Genomic DNA, 22,675 nt, shown 5'->3' with positions numbered 1-22,675 from the left:
GTTGTGAATTTTTTCAAGTAAATTTCCTAGTTATTTTAAAAAATGTATGTTGCCAAGCTTTTGAGGAACCCTTCAGAATACCAGAGATGTCTTCAGTTTGATAACATCTTACGGCACCGTTTTCACCTGCTAGTATTTCCTTTGCCTGAAAATCCCTGTCATCTATGATGACAAAGTTACTCCTGATTCAGACTGTCTCTCTGAAATACCAGAAAAAATATGATCTTCATTCTCTTCTCTGGATCCTTTAGTAGTACCTAACATGAGTAAATTCAGCCTCTTTGTTGTGGAAATATCCCTCCCTGCTGAGAGCTGATGGAATCTAAGCAATCTTAAGGTCCCGTGGCTACCAGACTGGCACATTCTGGGTTTTTCCAGATGCTATTTCTTCTTTAGTGGTGTGGTCAGTACTCCCCTGGCCCCTTCAGTGAACTGTTTGGGGTTTTGCCCACTCTGACATTCTCTTTACAGCATTTTGTCACATCAGAATTTCCCAGTAATTTAACACTTCTGTAATGACCAAAGAGAAATTTCTTATCCAGAATGTCAAGGAATATGTCTCAGATACATGAGAATGTATGCCTACATTTCGAAACGGCATTAGGCTTCAAGTTACAGAAACACCATCCGCATCCTAGGTAGTGACTTAAACAAAATATAAAGTTATTTTTTAAAGAAAACAACTGTTTTCTCTCAACGAATGAGAAGTAGTTTAGGGCTAATGTGACTCCTCCACAGATGATGTCAGAGATTGAGACACCTCCCAACTGTTCTTTCTACCACACCATAGTGTAGTCAGCATGCCCATGTTCACCAGACGGCTGCTGAAGTCTTACCCCCATGTGTTACTCTTAGGCAGGAAGGTGGATGAGTAGGAAATCAATAATAATAAATAATAAATAAATAAATACCAAAGATCTGCTATGGGAGTAAGCCCTCTGTAATAAGCTTGCCTGGAAGCCCCACCTAATGGCATCTACCTCCATCTAAATTGGTGGCTCATCTCTTTTTATCTTTGAAAGAGATACTGATAAATGTACATTCTCAACTGGGCATATAGCCTGCCCAATAATATAGGGATTCTATTAGCAGGGAAAATGAGAATTGATAGTGGGTAGGCAACCACCAATCTACGTCATAATGACATTTTCTTTGATTTAGAATTTCTTTTTAAATTGGAATCATGCATATGTGGAAGAAAATGCATGAACTACATCTTAAAATATTTTGTTTACTATGAATTTAGCATCAGAAAAATACATCTTTATCATACTCTGAGCAGGATTTTAATCAGCTTGACTTTTTCGCTCTCAAGCCTAATGATGAGATATAGGTCATTGTTTCATATTTTTCCAAGAAATTTTAAGGGTCTACTGTAAAAAGTGTTTCTCATTTCTGAGAAACACTTTTTTTTTTTTTTCTCATCTGCTATTTCAAGTTCAGAAAGAGAAATAAAAGTCTCCGTTTCTTGGGTATCTGCATATTATTTAGATCTTAGAGTCTAGGAGAGAGAAGCATCTCCTGGTTTTTGAAGCTCAGTCCCTACGTTTTTGGATTTGAGATGAAGAATGCTAGCATGTGATCTGTAACTAAAAACTGCTCCAGTTTCCTGATCTTAAAAATGTGTAAATATTTATTCTATTATACTTATCGTCTTCTCCTGGGATCATGGCCCAAATCTCATCTTCAAATTGACTAACAAGGTGAGGAGGTTCTTAACTGAAGTTATTTTTTACGTCAGCCCAAGGCAGTCTCAAATAACCAAATTCTTCGCATCTGTGAAGCTTCAAGATGTGGATCTCCTTGTCATTGCATTGTATTTTCTCACAGACATTTCTTCTGCTCCCTAAAGGAAATACTGATGCTATTCAGTACCTGACATATGAATCTTTCATGCAGGCTATAGGTGACCTCTAATGGAATCCACTTTTTACCTGATTACTTCAGCTATATTGTTTTTCCTCCCCAAGGGGTTAGGACAGCTATTTAACCTTATTCTTTTGTGTCTTCCTTTGAGAGTGGATTCTTGCTTTGTATCCTTTCTGATGAGGATGATGATGATGATGATGATGAATATCTGTGTAACAAACCACTTCCAAAGTTTAGTGGCTTAAAGCAACAGCTATTTAATTATTGATTCTATGCATTCACTGTAAAGCTGAACAGTTCTTTTTCTGTTATCTGGGCTCACTCATATGTCTGGTCAGTTGCCAGGAAAGCTGAATGCTGGCTAGTCTAGGTTGGCCTCCATTGAGATGGCTTAATCCTGTTCTATATAATCTCTCATCCTTCAGCTAGCTGATCTGGACTAGTTCACATGGGAGCTAAGCAGAGTTCCAAGAGAGTGAGCAGAAGCGTGAAAGGCCTCTTGAGACTTAGGACTAATACTGGCACAGAGTCACTTTTGCCTCATTCTATTGACCAAAGCAAGTCATGAGATTAGCCTAGATTCAAGCGGTAGAGAAACAGATTCTATCTCTTGATGGCAGGAGCTTCAGAGTCATATGGCCAAGGGCATGGATACAAAGAAAGAAGTAATTGCTGTAGCCTTTATGAAAGGTCTACCACATTAAGATTCTATGAGCACTTATTTAGGCACTGTATGAGCTAAGCACTGTACATGTTATCTCATTCAATTCTCATAAGAACTCTGCAAGGTTGATACTAATATTATACCCATTGCATAGATGCAAAAATTCTAAGCAACAGAGACTAGCATTTTGATATTAAAGCCCTTTTAATTACCAGATCTGTGGACTCCAAATGTTCTTGATTGTGTACTTCTCTCAGTACAAATATTTTGAACATGTACGTATATGTATGTGTATGTTTGCTTATAAATTATATACAAGTACTACTGTCAATCTATATATTAAATATTAATAAACTTGAACTTCATTCTTATCTTTTTAGATAAAAATTATAAATATAAACTAAAGTTTCAGTGTATTTTTTCATCCTTTATATGAATGTCTTGTAGCCTCACTTTGGAGACCATGCATCAAGCGTCTCCTTATGCCCAAGATATTTCATGATTCCCATGTATAACTTTAAGTGAAACAGTGTTTAATTGAAATCCTACTTGTCATTGAGTTCAGTTCTAGTTCCAGTTAATATTGCTTGCTTTCAATGCAAACTTTTAAGGGTGGAGACTCTTACTCTTTGGATATTTGATTAGGACTTGCGGAGGAGTGTGAGAGCAAGGCTTTAATTAAATTTAGAGAGGATCTTCTGATTTATGAGAGTCAGGACTCATGGTTTCATGTGTCCAGTGAATACTCAGATCACTTACCACAGGGCCCAACTGCTCATCACTCTCTGGAGCTGTGTCAATAAACAAGATAATGTGAAGGAATGCTTCTCAAAGTTCTCAACTGGCAGTTTGTGTCTCCATTATCTGCAGAGATTACTAAATGCAGACTCTGGGTTTCCATGGCTGCAGAGACTGATTTTACAGATTTGAGGCTGGGTATGGGAATCTGCAGTTTTACTAGGCTCCTTTGGTGACACTGACCACAATTTTAGGGCTATAAAATCTGAATTCATGTCTGCCACTTAGGTGGATGACCTTAGACAAGTAATCTATTCTTGAACTTGTTGAATTTCTTCAACTCTAAAATGGAAAAGGTGACTGGGCACAGTGGCTCACGCCTGTAATCCCAGTACTTTGGGAGGTTCAAGCAGGCAGATCACTTGAGGTGAGGAGTTCGACACTAGCCTGACCAACATGGTGAAACCCCTTCTCCACTAAAAATACAAAAAAAAATGTGCCGGGTGTGGTGGCAGGTGCCTGTAATCTCAGCTACTTGGGAGGCTGAGGCAGGAGAATTGCTTGAACCTGGGAGGCAGAGGTTGCAGTGAGCCAAGATTGCGCCACTGCACTTCAGCCTGGGCAACAAGAGCAAAACTCCATCTCAAAAATAAATAAATAAATAAATAAATAAATAAATAAATAAAGGAAAAGGTAATAAAGCTCAAGACCACCTTGCAAAATATTTTGCAAATTAAATTTGTGATAATTTTGTCAAAGTACTTTATAAAATGTAATACATTAATATGTGACACATTCCCTAAAATTTTGTCAATCTATTAAAAGATGTATTCTCCATACTCAGGTATTTGGTATATTGTAAATTACTTTTAGTTTCAATGAAAACATGATTCTGAGCTTTTCTGCCCTATTCATTTGGGTCCCAAGGAAAGAGACCATGGCTTATATTTCCTTTCTTCTCTGCATGAATGGAGGTAGAAGAGAGTAGGGATTTATAACAGACTTTAAGTTCAGGCAAACATGGGCTCTGACCCCAGCTTATACATGATCTTGCAGTGATTACTTAACTTCCACCTCTTTATTTATTAAGTAGTGATCCTAATGAATTCTTCCTTCCAAAATTTTTATCATGATTTTATCATGATTAAAAGAGCTATTATAGCCAAAATTTATTGCATACTTGCTACGTGCCAGGCATTATTGAAAGTGCTTGTCAATTTACTCATGAAAATCCTATAATTTTGAGTGGGGGTCCTATGAGGGATCCCATTTTACAGATGAGAAAATCAAGAAAAAGAGATTTAAATGGTGGCACTAGGATTCAAATATCTGCTGTCTGACACCTTAACCATCCTCTTTCTATTTCATAACACTACCTCTTAAAAAGTGAAAGCTTACAAGTCACTTAGCACACCAGTGGGGACACAGCACATCTTCAAAATATGTGACATTAGTATTATTGTTGTTGTTATTATGATTATTTGATTTCCCCACAGCTTCATGCAGAATGCTTTGTGCAAGGTAGTTGTTTAACAAAATTATGTTGATTTGATTTTTAAAGAACCCTGTTGTATCCTCTTGGGCTTCTGAGAGATATATATTCAATGAGAGAAGCCTCTTACTTTTTAGGCTAATATGATTTATGCAGCTGCTTTTAGATTAAGTTACCATCTTTTATTTACAAAAAAAGATTAAATAAATATGTGAAAATCCAGGAACTCCAATATCTCCCTGTGAAATTCCAAGAACTCCAAAATCTCCCTTGCTAAAAACTATTTAGAAAATTATCTTTGTAAGAGAAGAAGGAGACAAAGACCAAACCTACATTTGATTGGTGTACCTGAAAGTGATGGGAAGAATGGAACCAAGTTGGAAAGCACTCTTCAGGATATTATCCAGGAGAACTTCCCCAAACTAGAAAGACAGGCCAACATTCAAATTCAGGAAATACAGAGAACACCACAAAGATACTCTTCGAGAAGAGCAACCCCAAGACACATAATTGTCAGATTTTCCAAGGTTGAAATGAAGGAAAAAATGTTAAGTGCAGCCAGAGAGAAAGGTCAGGTTACCCACAAAGGGAAGCCCATCAGACTAACAGCAGATCTCTCTGAAGAAACCCTACAAGCCAGAAGAGAGTGGGGGCCAATATTCAACATTCTTATAGAAAAGAATTTTCAACCCAGAATCTCATATCCAGCCAAACTAAGCTTCATAAGTGATGGAGAAATAAAATCCTTTACAGACAAGCAGAGGCTGAGAGATTTTGTCACCACCAGGCCTGCCTTATAAGAGCTCATGAAGGAAGCACTAAATATGGAAAGGAAAAACCGGTACCAGCCACTGCAAAAATATACCGAATTGTAAAGACCATCAACACTATGAAGAAACTGCATCAACAAATGGGCAAAATAACCAGCTAGCATCATAATGACAGGATCAAATTCACACGTAACAATATTAACCTTAAATATAAACATGCTAAATGCCCCAATTAAAAGACAGAGACTGGCAAATTGGATAAAGAGTCAAGACCCTATGGTGTGCTGTATTCAGGAGACCCAACTCACGTGTAAAGACACACATAGGCTCAAAATAAAGGGATGGAGGAAGATTTACCAAGCAAATGGAAAGCCAAAAAAATAGCAGGGGTTGCAATCCTAGTCTCTGATAAAACAGACTTTAAACCAACAAAGATAAAAAAAAGTCAAGGGCATTACATAATGGTAAAGGGATCAATGCAACAAGAAGAGCTAACTATCCTAAATACATATGTACCCAATACAGGTGTACCAAGATTTATAAAGCAAATTCTTAGAGACCTACAAAGAGACTTAGACTCCTACACAACAATAGTGGGAGACTTTAACACCCCGCTGTCAATATTAGACAGATCAACGATACAGAAAATTAACAAGGATATTCAGGACTGGAACTCGGCTCTGGACCAAATGGACCTAATAGACATCTACAGAACTCTTCACCCCAAATCAATAGAATATACATTCTTCTCAGCACCACATCACACTTATTCTAACATATATCTACAACACACTTATTCCACATAATTGGAAGTAAAACACTCCTCAGCAAATGCAAAAGAACAGAAATCATAACAAACTGTCTCTCAGACCGCAGTGCAATCAAATTAGAACTCAGGATTAAGAAACTCACTCAAAGCTGCACAACTACATGGAAACTGAACAACCTGTTCCTGAATGACTACTGGGTACATAACGAAGTTAAGGCAGAAATAAATAAGTTTTTTGAAACCAATGAGAACAAAGATACAACGTACCAGAATCTCTGGGACACAGCTAAAGCAGTGTTTTGCGGGAAATTTATAGCACTAAATGCCCACAGGAGAAAGTGGGAAGGATCTAAAATCAACACCCTAACATCACATTTAAAAGAACTACAAAAGAGCAAGCAAATTCAAAAGCTAGCAGAAGACAAGAAATAACTAAGACCAGAACAGAACTGAAGGAGATAGAGTCACAAAAAACTCTTCAAAAAATCAATGATTCCAGGAGCTGGATTTTTAAAAAGATTAACAAAATAGGTAGACCACTAGCCAGACTAATAAAGAAGAAAAGAGAGAAAAATCAAATAGATACAATAAAAAACGATAAAGGGGGTATCACCATTGATCCCATAGAAATAAAAACTACCACAGGGCCAATTTCTAAAATAACTGGATTTCAGTAAATGGTGCATTTAGTGTTTTTCAAAACCTGTATTTAGAACTTTGTCTTGGTTCTCTTTTATGTTTATTTTCTAATAGCTCTACATTCACTACTGTACAGTACCTGATAAGTTTCTGTTCAGTGCTTTGCAGCTTGCTTTTTCTCTTTTCAGGATCAACTTGTTCATTTGCTTATAAAATGAGGAGCTTTACCTGAGGAATGCCAGAGAGGCAGATTGGACTCTCTGGGGCAAAATAAATCTTAAGTTAAAAAAAAAAAAATTGAGGTGGTTTCATGCCCTATTTCTTTTGCCTTTATTTTAGCTATCTAAACAGTGGAATAAGACTATTCTATAACATCTTCAAACTCTAAGCCCCAAGGTAATATGAACAAAAGTGACAACAATTCCCCTCAAGCATAACTGAAACTTATCTTTCTATCCCACTCTCAGACAGTGGAATTCTTTACCCTATAGTCTAAGGAAAGCTAACCAAGATGGCCTAATTAATAGACTGAAGTCCTCTGAATTTAGCCTTTGCTAGATAATTGGAGAAAATATGTCAGGGAGTCAAAGTCCTTGCCTTAGTTAACCATCTGCCTGCAAGCATTTTGGCCTTCTTGTCAGGATGGTAAATGACAGGTATGTCAGTAAAGCAGAAAGCCTAGCCTTTAGAAGGAGCTGCAGCTAGACTCCCCTCAGTCCTGTCGAAGAGCAGCCCTGTGAGTGACCTCAGTGTTCACCCAAATACTAGCTGACCTTACCACAGGCAGTCTTTAATAAGTCTCTGCTTTAATCTTCTGTTAGTCTGGTTTCAGTCACTAAGGAGGAGAACAACTATTTGAATGAGTAGTAGAGCTTGGCTTTGGGTACTCACCAAGTCTTCAGATTCCAGCATGATTAAGGACTCTGAGACATACCTAGAGGAATGAGCACAAGTTTAAAAAAATAACAGTGATTCAGCGGAACAAAAATTGCCATCATGATATTTACAACAGAAATGAATGTATTCGTTAAGGCAAACTGGTGTTGCAAACATCCCCAAATTGTAGTGGTTCTACATAATAAAGGTTTATCACCTGATTCACAGTCTAGTATGGGAAGTGGGAGTGGAGCTCTGTTCCACGCAGTCATTTAGGGACTCAGGCACTTTTTGTCTGGTTGCTGCACCATCTCCTGGGTCATTGGTGTCCTGCCTGAGCCCCTGCATTCAGCCTGCAGACAATGCAAGGTCATGTGGAGGACCTTGTGCAGGATTTTTATGGACTGGATGTAGAAATCATTATATCACTTTTACTCATACTCTTTAAACAGAACTCAGTCTCACAACCCCGTAAAATTACAAGAGTGGTTGGGAAGTACTGTCTTGCCAATGTAGCCCAGGAAGAAAACCGAATGGGCTTTGGTGAACAAACAGCAGTCTAGCCACAGTGGTCTTGAAAAATTCTATATATTGTTGTTCTACTTACTCATGGAGCTTAATTGTCTTTTTTCCTATAGGATATATATTTTTGGTATGATAAGAAGCATAGATGGTCCTATTGCTTTCTAGAAGATTGTATTCCACTTTTTTTTTTTTTTTTCCTCTTTTAGAATTCTGATCTTGGGTGCTTTTCTTTTCTTTTTTAGTGGTGATTAGGTTTAGATGATCTATGTCAGCCCGAGTGCAAACCATGAGTCTCCTCCGCATCTGCCTCCCCAGGGTGGATGTGAGAAGTGCTACTGTGTTATATTCCACATCTTGCCACTATTCAGCCTGCTGTCTTTTTATTCTGACCCCTCGTGAAACCAAAAGGCAAGGTTTTCTGCAGATTGCACTAGACCTGAGTGGAGAAGGGGGTGAACTTTCAGATTCAATGAATTATAACACTTCTAATATAGAACCTCATCACCAGATTTGTGATGACAACACTGGCTGTGTATTTGACTTTACTTTTTACTTTCTAATTCCTTGGATTTGAGTGACCTAACCATTTCCTCAGTATTGTCAGAAGAAAAAAAAAAAAAAGCTGTATTACTTTTCTTCCCAAATTTAAATGAATCAAAATCAACTGTATTAAGCAGTTACAGAGTCATTTATTAAGATAGATGGGGATATACAAAAGAATAAGCCACCTCCTGTTTCTTCAAGGAACTGAGACTAAGGAGGAAAACAGACTTTTAGCATATAAGCATTCTGTTGTGTTTATGTAATAACTATAACACAGTTTATAAATATGACAATAAGGGTACAAACCAGAATATTATGGGAACATAAAGAGACGTTTATTTTGTCCACTTGTGAATGGTTTCTTAAAAGAGAAAACATTTGAACTAGAAATTGAAAAATTGGAAAGACCTTGCTAGGCAGAAAAGGGGAGGGAATAGAAAGCCTGGGTAGAGGCTACCTTGCAAAGGAAGTCATGGTGCCTTTAGAGAATAGCAGGGTCATGGGTGTGGCCAAATCAGAGGATGTGAAGGGAGAAAGTGTAGGATGATGTGAGAGTTGTGAGGATAAGTTGGAACAACATTTATGAAGGGTCTAAATACCGTAATTTGGAATTAGTATTTTACAATGTAAGTTTTGAAGAACAACAAACATGACTTTGGGAAGTAGTTAAGATCAGACTCACATTTTAGAAATATAAGTCTAGCAACAGAATTGACAATATATTAGAGAATTTTAAACTCTTATATTGAGTTTGTACATATAGGGATATTACCTTTTTGCCTTTCAAAGACATACTTTTGAGCATAGAATTGATACAATTAATATTATCATTGCCCTTTTCTCCCACACACTTTTTCTTTTCAAGGGCCACAAATATAGCTCTGAAATAATAGGAGATCATGTTTTAACTAATTGAAAATGTGGTATATAGTTCCACTGTTCTATAATGACAGACTAACATGTATCAGATGACCTTTGTACCAATAGTAATTCTAAATTCTTGACAAAATATTAAAAAACAGAAATTGTTTATTGGCACTAGCAAGTAACTAAAAGTAGGCTGAAACTAAAAGGGATTCTATTTGTGAAATAAGGGGACCACACTAAGTGAGTTCTACATTTAAGAGATCATGTGACTTGGACCCTGAGGGTCCTCCTTAACTCATGTGGTAAATGGCTGAGAGGGCTGAAATAGAAAGCAATAGTTTATTGACATGGGAAACCACAGGACTGAATTCAGGATTGTCAGAATAGGAATTGAGGAGGAGATGCCAGAAAGGAGAGAGTCACAGATGAAGGAGCCCAAAATCTACAAATAAATCCCTCTTTAATCCTTGGTTGAGTCTATACATATGCAGAGAAAGAGTCTAAGAAGCCTAGGAAGAAAATGAAAGCTAGAAGGTGTAAATAACTGAACAAATCATTCAGCAGCTTCTTAACTGTGTGTCTGCAGAATTTGGAATTTTAGTTCTCCCCAAGTTAGAGGGGGCTTGGCTAACATCTTGGGTTTTCCATTGAAACTCCAGAAGGGCCATGTGATAGGAGTAAAGACTACATCCTGGGACTAAGAGATTTATCGTAGAACTAAAGGAAAAACTGAAATAGACCCACCTTCCATATTACCTGACAGTATTTTACCTGCCTGCTAGAACAAACTTCTAAGACAATAGAATCTTCTAAGATAATAGAAGATAATAGAATCTAAAGCCTCTACCATATATTATACACAAGTTTCAATATGCCATCAGTAATTTACTAGACATGCAAAGAAATAAGAAAATGTATCCCAGAGTCAAATGAAAAATGAGTCAATACAAACAGATCCATAGCTGACCTAGATAATGGAATTGGCACATAGGGACATTAAAATAACTATGTCAAATCTGTTAAGGAATTTACGTGACTAGATAAATAGAATGGGTGGGGAGATGGGAAATTTCAGGAGTCATAGGAAAACAGTAAGAAGAAGAACCAAATGGAAATTTTAAGAAAAAAAAATGAAATATTTGAAATTTTAAAAGTTGGAATGGAATTAATAACAGATTTATCAAAACTCAGTAATGAAAAGACAACAAAAATTAGCAAAAGACATGAGCAGACACTTCCAAAAATAAGATCTATGAATGGCCAATATACATTTGGCAAGATATCTAACCTCATTAATTATCAGGGAAATGTGCATTGAATACTCCTTTATAGTCATTAGAATTACCAGCATTAAAAAGGCCGACAACACCAAGGGATTGCCAAAATTTGAACTCTGCCACATTGCTGGGGTTATGTGTAACATGGTAATCACTCGGGAAAACTGTTATGTTCTTTATAAAATAAATATATACTTACCTAGTAATTTCACTCAATGATATTTGTCCAATGGAAATGAAAACATATAGCTACAAGATGGTTTATACAAGTATGCAGATTGATTTATAATAGCTAAAAACTAGAAATCTAATGTCTATTCACAGATGGATGGATAAAGAAATTATGGCATAGTCAACAATGGAGTATTAGAAATAAAAAGGAATGAAGTCTAAATAGATACAACACAGATGAATCTCAGAAATATTTAATATGTGATGTGAAAGAAGGCAGTCTCTCTATCTGTATATAAAATTTGAAGTTATATAGCAGGTAAAACAGTTCTGGTGGTCAAAGTCAGAACAGGAACTCCCTCTGGGTGAGGGGAGAGGAAACTGAATGGAAAGGGCACAAGGTAGCTTTTTGGGTTGATGGAAAGGTTTTGTATCTTTATTAGCATCATGGTTACATAAACGCACACAGTTGTTAAAACTTGTCAAAGCTGCATACTTAAAATCTGTACATTTGATTGTGTGTACATTATAAATCATAAATACAATGGATGGGAATTTAAAAGTAATGTAATATATAGTGCTTCGATATGCCACATGCAGGAATTGAGAAGACAGTGATTTATAATGGTTAAGAGCATGGTTGCAGCATCAGACAAATCTAGGATTTTGAATCACATTGTGAGTACTTTGTGAATGTAGGCAAGTTACTAACCTCTTCTAAGATCCTATGAAATGGAGATGATAAAATTAGTATTTACCTTATAAGGTTGTCCTCAGCGCAGTGCCCAGCACATTGATGCATCCGGTACATTTAAGCTGTATTCATTATTATTAAATAGCTCTTCAGCCAGACTTTCATTGCCTGAATGCAGTCAGGAATACTGGGATAATCATGAAAATTTTGAGAATTAGATATCTGCAAACTGCATTAAGGTGCAATCTAAATAATGCAGATAATATTTGACAGCATATGATTAAGTATACTAGAAAATTACATTTTCATTATCTGTTTCAAAGTAACTAATTATCTCTTTGCCAAGAAAAAACCGTTTTCTTTAAAATACTTTTCTTTAAGCTCTTGTAAAAAATTTTCATATATAAAGAAATTAGGATATATTTTTTTCCCTATACAGTAATCTCACCCTCTGTTTCCCATCTCATAATCATATCACCAAAGGTGCATGTATTTTCAGTACATATATGTGTGTGTACTGAATATATATATACACACATTACATATATACATTACATTACATATATACCCATATATATGTATATTCAGTACATATATATATGTATATGTCTGTGTGTATAATGTTGTAAACAAAATGGTAACCATACTATATATACTTTTCTAAACCTGGCATTTTCACTGAGAAATCTTTTCATGTGAAGGACTCTGTTTACCTATAGCTGGTCTATTCATTTTAAGTGCTTTTATACAGTTTATGGCATTGATGGGCTTTTATTTATTTAACCAGCTCCTGTTGGTGGACATCTGAGTAGATCCAATTTTCACTATTGTAAACAACTGTGACATCCTTGTGTACATATTTTTGAACTTGTGTTAACAATTTCATGTAATAAATTTAAAAAGTAAAACTGCTAATTGAAAGAATTTTAACAATATATTAATGTTTCTTTGTAAGGGAAAAAATTTTATGTTTCAGCATGTGTGCATAAACAGTGAGAAAAGAGTGGTTTTTCTTGCTGCTCTATATTTCTTCTTTTTAAATAAAGAAGAATTATTTCAAAATTTACACGAAATTTTGATTTAGAGTACTTAAGATAACTACCACCAAGAGGACACGTAACACTGTACTAGACACTTTGCTGAATGCCTTCCATGCACAAAATTATTCAAATTTAATGCACAACTTTGTAACTATGTGAGATACTACCATTATTGACAAGGACTTACAAGAAAACCAGTGGTTGGAGCATCCTATATCTGGTAAATGTTAAAGTCTGGATTTCAACCTAGATTTTGTGAAATATGCAGTGTAGTGTAGTGTGGAGTGAATTAATTTTGTTGTGAGTGTCTTTGAGGATGAGGTTCATTGTCAAACTTTGGTGACGTGCAAGTGGTGAAGTAATAAAGCCCAGATAATCTTCTTTCCCTATGACACTTGCGAGGCCAAAAGTGATGCCTCCCTGCCATGCAGTGGCAGCAGAAGTCAACCTGGACATTAGACAAGTCCAGGTTGTCTATATTTCCCTTAGTGCCAATAGCCTGTCCCATATCCAGCTTCCTCTAAAATAATAATAATGATAATAATAATAAAGAGCAAAGATCAATTACATGGTGTTACGAACTGTGGAGAGAAGGAGAAGTCTTCAGACTTCTAATATTCTATTTTCACATCCCAGTTACTATTACTCTCTCTTTGCCTTTATTTTACAGTCTTGCTTTTTTTTTTTTCTGTCCAAGGGGCCCGTTCAATAACAACCAAAACCCCAAATTCTCAGTTTCCTAATTTATGTGTCTGTGATCTTTTAGTCTTGTACCCTTCCACCTGTGCGCTCACACACAGAGAGCTTTAATTTCCAGTGACATCAAATTTGTGCTCTCAAAAGGTAATTTGTGATGCCTCAATGTGAAAGGGTCCCAGATGTAAAGCCAGAGCGCTGATGAGACCTGAAGCTGGTCACGGGCATAAAGCCTGCCCCTCTGTCAGAGTCAGAGCAGCACAGAAGTTCTGCTTCAGGCCCCGCCAAGGGAGAGTAAGGGGTGGTCTTATGGGTGTTAAGCAAGACCGAATCTACCTTTGCGCAGCACCCAGTCAGACACCCTGCAGAAACACAGTCATATTTGTGTCATTCTGTTGCAGCGAGAAGTTGCTCAAAGGTTTAGTTTTGATTTTGGTAGCTTTAATTCTATTCCTTCAGTTTTGAGGTGAGCACAAATGTTTCAGAGTACCTTTCTAGGTTTCTTCCTGACCTTTTTTCTTCTCTAACCTGTGGTGTGTTAGAGGCAACACATAACAGCTTGGGAGGGAGAGACAATTGTGAGCATTTCTTCTCAACCCTGTGTTCAGTGACATCAAGTTAATAGCTTAAAATTGGATATGGGGAAAGGAATTATACCATTGAAATGGGAATATGCTCCGTATCAAGGATTCTCCCACCCCAGAGAACCTGTTGTTTAGCACACAACTTCTATAACCCTTCTACTTCTGTTCACTACATAAACACACACACACATACACACACACACACACACACACACAGAGATAAGCTAGTGTTTGAAACATTGAACACCCTGGGTTTTCTTCCATGGGCTATGGTTATTTACGGGAAGAACAAATTGAGTTCTTTTCCTCTTCCCATCTTGAGCTTTACATTTATTTACAAATGCCAAATATAAGCTAACTTTCTTCTTTCTCCCTTAGTGGATGGCTGTATTCATAGAGCAGCTGGCCCCTGTTTGCTAGCTGAATGTCGTAACCTGAATGGCTGTGATACTGGACATGCAAAAATCACATGTGGCTATGACCTGCCTGCAAAATGTGAGTACAACTGTTTTGAATACTGTTTCAAAATCAGATGAGACGTCTTGTTTTAATCCAGTGTATAAATGGAAAAGGAAATGGCAGTGGTGGTACTTAATTAAATGTGCTTGAGTTCAGATTTTGTACATGGTAATAAAAACATGCTTTCCAAATATGTCTCCAAATATATTCAAATATATATATATTATATACATAGTGTATATAATATATATATATGTATATATGCACATACGATGTTTAACTGTTCAAATCTTTGACAGAGTGTCTCTGAAAGGGAAATAAAAATATGAGCAAAATATACATTATAGCATTTAAGTGCCACAGAGTGACAGCTCCTGGAAATGATGCCAATTTCTTATTCCTTGTTCAGGTTTCTTGATTGTGGATGTGTTTAGAGCAAAGGAGATCAAAGTGATGTATTGTGTTTTCAGCTGCCATGTAAAGGCTGATTGGCAATTACAGCCAAGGCATCTGTCACACTTTGCTTTCAGGAAAAGCCAACGAAATCTGGTTGTCAGTGTGAGAATGTATTTGCTCTTTGAATGTGGAATGGTCAAAATTTCCATTATATTTTAATAGAGAGAAGTATTGCATTTGATTGACCTTGTTGCTTAGTCATTCAACCAACTGGGTGGCATGGTATGGGATAAAATACTTAGAGAGAAGCTGGTCAATGTCATAGCTTTTTTATCCCATAATCTTCAGGGCCTGAGGATGGAGGTAGAGGGTTTAATTGCATCATTCAGGTGTGCATTGACCTGGAAACTGAGATGCCAATTTGTCGATTATCGCATTCACCCACTTCTTATGATACTGCTGAGATCTGTGAATACATTTTATGTAAAAGTGAAGCTGGTTTTGGTTTTTATTTTAGCACTGGAGAAAACATGAATGGAAATTTATAATACAACCTATAGGATACTATGGGTTGTATATAGACAGGTTGTCTAACAGTGAATTTCCTGTGGATGTGTGTGAATGGAGAATAGCATGTTATATTTTAAAGATTACTGTAAAGGTATGTTTAAATTTGAGGACTTGTAGTAAATACTAATATATTAAAACAGTATTTTTCTTTATCAATATAATATTGCATCCTATATTGTTCATAATGGCTTCAGTGAAAGTACTTTCATGTACTGCATAGTGATGCTTTGGTAAATGATGGAACACATATATGACAGTGGTCCTATAAGATTATAATACAGATTGAGTATCCCTTACCCCAAATGCTTGAGACCAGACATGATTTGGATTTTAGATCTTTTTTTCAGATTTTGAAATATTTGCATGTACAAAATGACGTAATTTGGAGATGGGGCCCAAGTCTAAGCACAAAATTCATTTATGTTTTATATATACCTTATACACGTAACATGAGCATAATATTATACAATATTTTAAATAATTTTGTGCATGAAACAAAGTTTTTATTGTGTTTTGGCTGTGGCCTGTCACATGAGATAAGGTGTGGAATTTTCCACTTGTGACATCATGTTGGCACACAAAGTTTTAGATTTTGGAGCATTTTGAATTTCAAAACTTGGATTAGGGATTCAACCTGTACTATATTTTTACTGAGCCTTTTCTATGTTTAGCTATGTTTACATACTTACCATTGTGTTACAATTATTTCCAGTATTCAGTATGTAACATGTTGTACAGGTTTGTAGCCTGGGAGCCATAGGCTGTATCATATAGTCTAGGTGTGTAGTAGGCTATACCATCTAGGTTTGTGTAAGTGTACCCTATGATTGCATAACGATGAAATCACCTAAGGAGTCATTTCTCAGACCATACTCCTGTTGGTAAGCAAAGCATGATTGTATATCAACTATATATGCTGTTTAATTTTTTCTCTAATGACTTTTCATTTATTTTTCTTGTTAGTGTCTTTACCTAGTGTGAAATAGTCAAATCATGTGCCAAATGGCTCTTCACTACTACTTGGAATATGTATTTGTGTCAAACAAACCCTTTGTGTAGAATGGTGTTTAGAGCAGTTCTCTTTGTAACTCAGAGGTCATGATCTGTGTATTAACGGTGATTTCCCTCTCCAGAATTATATAGTGCTATTTTTTAAAATGTTGATTCTTTTCCTTTCTAATACCTTGCTACATTCATAATTTACCTAACTTATACCGCCCTGAGAAGAAGCAAGGTTGTCGACTGCTATAATAATGGCAAGATTATTGACTGTTTTCAGACTTGTATTTGTCCTTAAACCAAGCAGTATTCCAAGTCTCCTATTGATTCACTGTTTTCTTTTTTGTGTATTAAAACACAAATCAAATTTCTCCAAATCTGAACTTTCTAAAGAACAATATACTCAGAATCATTAAATACTCCCAAATAAAATGGTGGCTCTAGTGTATGGGTTCATACTGTGATAATTTTTTAAATGTGCTTGTATCTGTTTGACATCCCTCTGAATAAGTTATTCTGTTTCCTTTGAATGCCATTCATCTTATTTTAAGGTTATTGAAGACTTGCACAATACCAGGCACTGAGGAACAAAGATCAATAAGTCAATACCTGTGCTTGAAGGATTCCAATGCTTGAGTCATCACGTTGAACTGAAGTGTAGCTTTCATGGGCATCCTGGGGCAAGGGGATCTTTTGGGACAGTGAAGCTAGAAATGACGAGTCAGTTGGCAGGACTAGCTACAGAATCCATGAGAGTTGAGATCCTGAGAGCCAACACATACTCAAGTCACTGCATGCAGCCCACAGGGCATGTTTAGTAAAAACTCATCCAATAGAATAGAAATTACCAGACAGGCATTGCAGTGCCACCTTATAAAAGTCATAAACATGGAATATTTGTGACTAGGTCTTGTTTCTTCCTATATATTTAAAAGATTAATGATTTATATTAAAAGCATAAAGGAAAGCAAGGAAAGCAATATGAAAATGAGTACTAATAGCTTACATTTTTATGCCACTTTATAGTATTTCACAGTACTTTCACAAGCCCTTATATTTAAAATTATGTTTTATAAACATTGTGTGTGTTGATTTTCCCTTTCCCTATCCCTGAGAGTTGTTTTTCTTTCTCATCAATTTGGTTTATCCATTTCAGAGTCATTAACAATCCACAGATGTGCTTTTGTAGTGAGAATGAAAAGGGAGCTCATTACATACTGTTTGGGTCATTTTTCCTCTCCATATTTAATAATTCCATGACAGTTTGACAGCAGAGACTAGTTCCTATCTGTCCTCCAAGACAGCGGGTTTATCATTATAGGGGTACTAAAGCCAGTCATCCAGCCACAAGTGATAATATCTTCATGCATCAGCAATTTGTTTGGAAAATGCTATTGTCTGGGTTACAGACAAACTTGATAATTTTGAACTGGTTTTTGCCTCTTTTATGCTTGCTAAATTAATCTATTCATAAATGGTTGTATTTGAATTAATTATGCTTGTATTCTGTGTTCTGTGACTCATCATGATTGGCAGAATGATAAGCCCCAGATATTTAGTTTACTTTTCACTGCTTGGATGTTTTGAATGATTTCTTTTTGACGTTAAGAATATCCAATCATTCTTTTCAAAAGAAATCTTAAGGGTAGAAAGAATATTGGTCAATTTTTCATTGAAGCCTATTGGTAAGGAAATGACTTAGAAAGTAGACGGAGGATTGTTTATGTAATTGGATCTTTTGGGAATCTTCTCTACAATATTAGATATTTTTTGAATTCATAATACAATTTAAATTTTTATAGATTTTTAGAAGCTTATTGACATATGGGACATTTCTATTCATGCTATCATCATTCCACCAGGTAGTCAGCTTCACATGGGCAAGATTTGTCTACCTGAGTCAGTTCCGATGTCAATATCAATCATAGTGTCTCCTAAATATGTGCTGAATTAATGTGAATAAATGAAGGATCAAATGAGTGAATTATTTCAGGACTTTTTCACTTGAAAAATAATTTTTTAAAAACACTGTTGCCTCCACTTCTAATACTTTTCCTTCTGCAATTATTCTGCACATTTCTAGTAAATTAACTTTCTTAAATCCAGAGTCCTTAAAATTGTCTACAAGACTTTACATGATGTGACATTTACTTCTCTACATCATCTCCTTCTGTGCTTCCCCAACTCACACAGGCTGCTTTGTGTGAACCTGGTCCTCAAAGCCTTTGCACTGGCATTCCCTCTGCTGGAGTTCTATTCTTCTAGATACCTACATGGCTTGTTCCTTACCTACCTCAAACTCTTGTTCAAATGTAACATCAGATGTCACCCTAACCAACCTATTTATAATTGCCTCAGTTTTTAAATTTATAATTGCTTACCTGTAAATTAAATCTTCAAATATATCATTTACTTATTTCTTTTGTTTCTTAATCTGTTTCTGTCTACCAGAATATGGGCGGAGAGTCTTCTTTCTGCATTTTTCTAATGTATTGCTCATTTACTTATTTCTTTTGTTTCTTATCTGTTTCTGTCTACCAGAATATGGGCTAGAGATGCTCTTTCTTTGCTCCTTTCACTTGTCTTCCAGACTCAGTTCAAATATCACTTCTGCCATGAAACAAGTCTTCTCTTGTCACCTCAGCTAAAAATGCCTTCTTTTTTCTTCACACTCCAGAATACTGCATGTTAACGTACTGAGGGCACTTGTCACATGCTACCTTTTATTGTTAGATATGCAAACTTTCCACCTTTATAACAGAGTACCTTGTATATCACAGGTACTAGAGAAATATCTAGCAAATGAATTAGTTACTGGAAGTGTCAAACTTGGTTGATAATTGGTAGTAGGAATATAAGGAAAAATTATGCTAATATTCTTAAGAAATTATGAAATCAGTGTCAATTATCCACTGTGTTTTTAAAAAATGTATTTTAATATATATACACTCCAAAGTCTCCTGTCTCCAAAATTTACTCTTAATGGAGTTTCTCCTAAGGAGGAAAAAAATAAATAAAAATAAAGAAACCATATCACCCTTATTTGATGGTTTTCAGCATAGCTCACATGTCTATTTTATTTCTTTAGAATGCTTCATTTTTAGGCTTCAGGGCTGAATAGTCATCAAAGATAAATGGAAAAATATTAAACTTGTGTAAATGAAATGGTGGAATCTGTTTCTTTTATTTCTTTTATTTAATCTTTGGAAGGCATCAGGGGGTAATATTGACTAACTCAAGGTTTTCATTAATCATTTGAAGGGAAATTCTAAGGTGAGAGACTGTACCATAATATGTTTGAATGAGTGGTATGAACCAGAATTCACATTCTATTCCCAGGTGCAATAATAATCAGATGATAGTAGCTTAAAATATATTGTTGATAATAATTAGTACTTCTCTTCTGCCCTTTATCAAGAAATCATAGTACTTTGAAACACTAGCTCATCAGTCCTTTTGAAATTCCTATGAGGAGGTGACATGACAAGTAATATTTTCTTCCAACACAGAGAAATACAGGTACAGGGAAAATAAATCTGTTGCTCCCATTAACAAACTAAATCCATATTAGAGGCATCATGGTGGCCAAGGATCCCTGAGCTGTGAAAGGAGTCTCTGTTAGGTGTTAGCCAGTCCTGCTGCCTCTTTTTATAAATAAAGCTTTATTAGAACATAGTTGGGGCCATTTGTTTACATATTGTCTATGGCTGCTCTCATGTGGCAGAGTTGAGTTGTTGCTACAGGGATTTTATGGCCACAGAGCCTGAAGTATTTACTATCCGACCTCTGCGGAAAAAGTTTGTCAGCCCCTGGTCTGTGGCAGTTTTCTTTCTTTTTTCTTTCTTTCTTTTTTTTTGCCCCACGAGACAGAGGGATTCCCGCTCTGTCGCCCAGTTTGGAGCGCAATGGTAAGATCTCGGCTGAGGAGAACCTCCGCCTTCCGGGTTCAAGCGATTCTCCTGCCTCAGCCTCCCGAGTAGCTGGGATTACAGGCATACACCATGATGCCCGTCTAATTTTTGTATTTTTACCAGAGACGGAGTTTTGCTGTGTTGGCCAGGCTGTTCTCAAACTCCTAACCTCAGGTGATCCACCCGCCTCGGCCTCCCAAAGTGCTGGGGTTACAGGCATGAGCCACAAGCCACAATGCCCGGCCAGTCTTCACTTTTTATAAAGTAAGAAAGGTGAGATTCAGAGAGACTAAGTATTGAATTTTATTAAATGTGATGTTACTTATTCAGATCAAAATTGATAAAGGTGAGACTAAAATACCTACCCTCTATTCCTTGGGACATCCTTGCTTCTGTTGCCTCAAGAGAACATTACCTTGGGAGGATGATCTGAAACCTTTCAAATCTTTCAGATAATAAGGCCACCTTGAAAAGAATGCCTAGAAAAATATGGTGATTTTTCCCAATAGGGCCAGATCTGGGAAGTGAATAAGTCAAGTCTCTGAAGGGAGAGTAAGTTTAAACCACCAGAGTATTAGGAAGCAAACCTTTGTTCCTTGTTTCTTCCGGTGGTGTTAGCTAATGTGCTGAAAAGGAGCCTGTAGTCCACAGGAAATGCAGTTTCTAGAGCAGGAAATTCATAAGATGGTTCTGAGTTAGTCCTTTGCAAAGGGTGACCTGATTTCAGCCATCATGGGCTCTCCCAGCAGGTGTCTGATTGTGAAAGCGGTGGAGTGGGCATGCTGCTAGGAGTATGACTCTGCCAGCCTTTGATGAAGACCTGAGGGCCCTCATGAGCCCCTTCCATAATTAAATGACTTATATTACACAAAGAGAAAAGCTACTTTTGAAGATCATGAAATCATCTTCCTTTTGAAGATGGGATTGTTCCTCCTAAAATCAACTCTGATTGGCTCATTTTCCTTAAGTGCTTAAGGAATTCAGGTTTTATTTGAATCTATTTCTCCGTAATTGCCACCCTTTTCATTTATATTAAGCAGTTTCATGCATTTAATCTCCTTAGTGATCCTCATGATGAATGTGGAAATAAGGGCAGAAATATTCTAAAAACCAGAGCAGTGGCTCTCAAAACGTGGTGTCTGGAGCAGCAGCATCACCTGGGAATTTGTTAGATAAAAATTTTCATGCCCCACCCCACACCTACTGATTCAGAAACCCTGTGGTTTAACAAGTTCTCCAAGTAACTCTACTGCGTGCTCAAGTGTGAGGGCCTTGGCCCTAGAGAGTGGTGGAATTCAGTAGCACCCTTGCCTTAAGATTCCTTTTGGCTATACAACACAGGCATCCATTTGGGTCACAGATTAGGGCTTTTTTTGAAGAGAACTCTGACACATTCTCCTTTTCCTTTGTAGCATTTTCCACTAGTGATGACATCCGTATTTGTTTGTTTGTTTGTTTATTACCTGTCTTTTTAGACAAAATAACATTTTTAGAAGGAAAGGCGTCCTATGGGTCTTATTTACCCGATATCCTTAGCATCTGACATAGTACCCAGAACAGAGTTGGCTCTTGATACATATTTGCTGGAGGACTTAATGAAAGCATTGTTTTTTCTCCTCTTATCTTTTGTCGTAATCACAGCTGCCACTGCAGGACACAGAGCAAGAAGACACTCAAGAGAGAACGGCATGATTCCAGGAATCTGCAGAGCTAGTACTCCTGCTGCTTTTAGCATCTCTCGTATCCCATCACCAAACATACTCCCTGCTCAAAGGCTAGCAGTATAAGAAAGCACAGGGACCAAACTTTGCTAATCCACATGCCACATGTCTGTCTTACGCTTAGCTTCTTTCATTTTCTCTTATTTTGACCCATTGTGATAACATGGAGTCCACCCCCAAATGGCTTTGTGATGAAATAACTTAATGATTCTAATACTAAATGTTGTCTTTTTAAAAATATCTACCTTTTGGAAGCAACTGATGTTTACACTGCTGTGTTACTGGTCGAGTGTAGAATTAAACAGCTGTGTTTTGCATTATTTGCCATCATAGCTAGCCTTTAGAGGACGCCGTCTATACCTCCTATTTCCTATGTGATCAATAGGAAGTAACAGTGTAAATCAA

At 36.6% G+C, this 22,675-nt stretch overlaps 1 protein-coding gene across 3 annotated transcripts in view; it reads left to right on the top strand.

Annotated features, from left to right (window-relative positions):
• Positions 1 to 22,675, top strand: part of MACROD2 (mono-ADP ribosylhydrolase 2) — a 2,100,238-nt gene that overhangs the window by 709,330 nt on the left and 1,368,233 nt on the right. For all 3 annotated transcript variants that reach the window (XM_021921837.2, XM_003905088.5, XM_009216566.4), the window contains exon 5: positions 14,593 to 14,709. In XM_021921837.2, coding sequence (XP_021777529.2) covers positions 14,593 to 14,709 — 117 coding nt within the window. The remainder of the gene's footprint in view (positions 1 to 14,592; positions 14,710 to 22,675) is intronic.

This window comes from Papio anubis, chromosome 16 (genome assembly GCF_008728515.1).
Source record: "Papio anubis isolate 15944 chromosome 16, Panubis1.0, whole genome shotgun sequence".
In the NCBI taxonomy this organism is placed as follows: Eukaryota; Metazoa; Chordata; class Mammalia; order Primates; family Cercopithecidae; genus Papio; species Papio anubis.
This window is presented reverse-complemented; position numbering and strand designations above follow the sequence as displayed.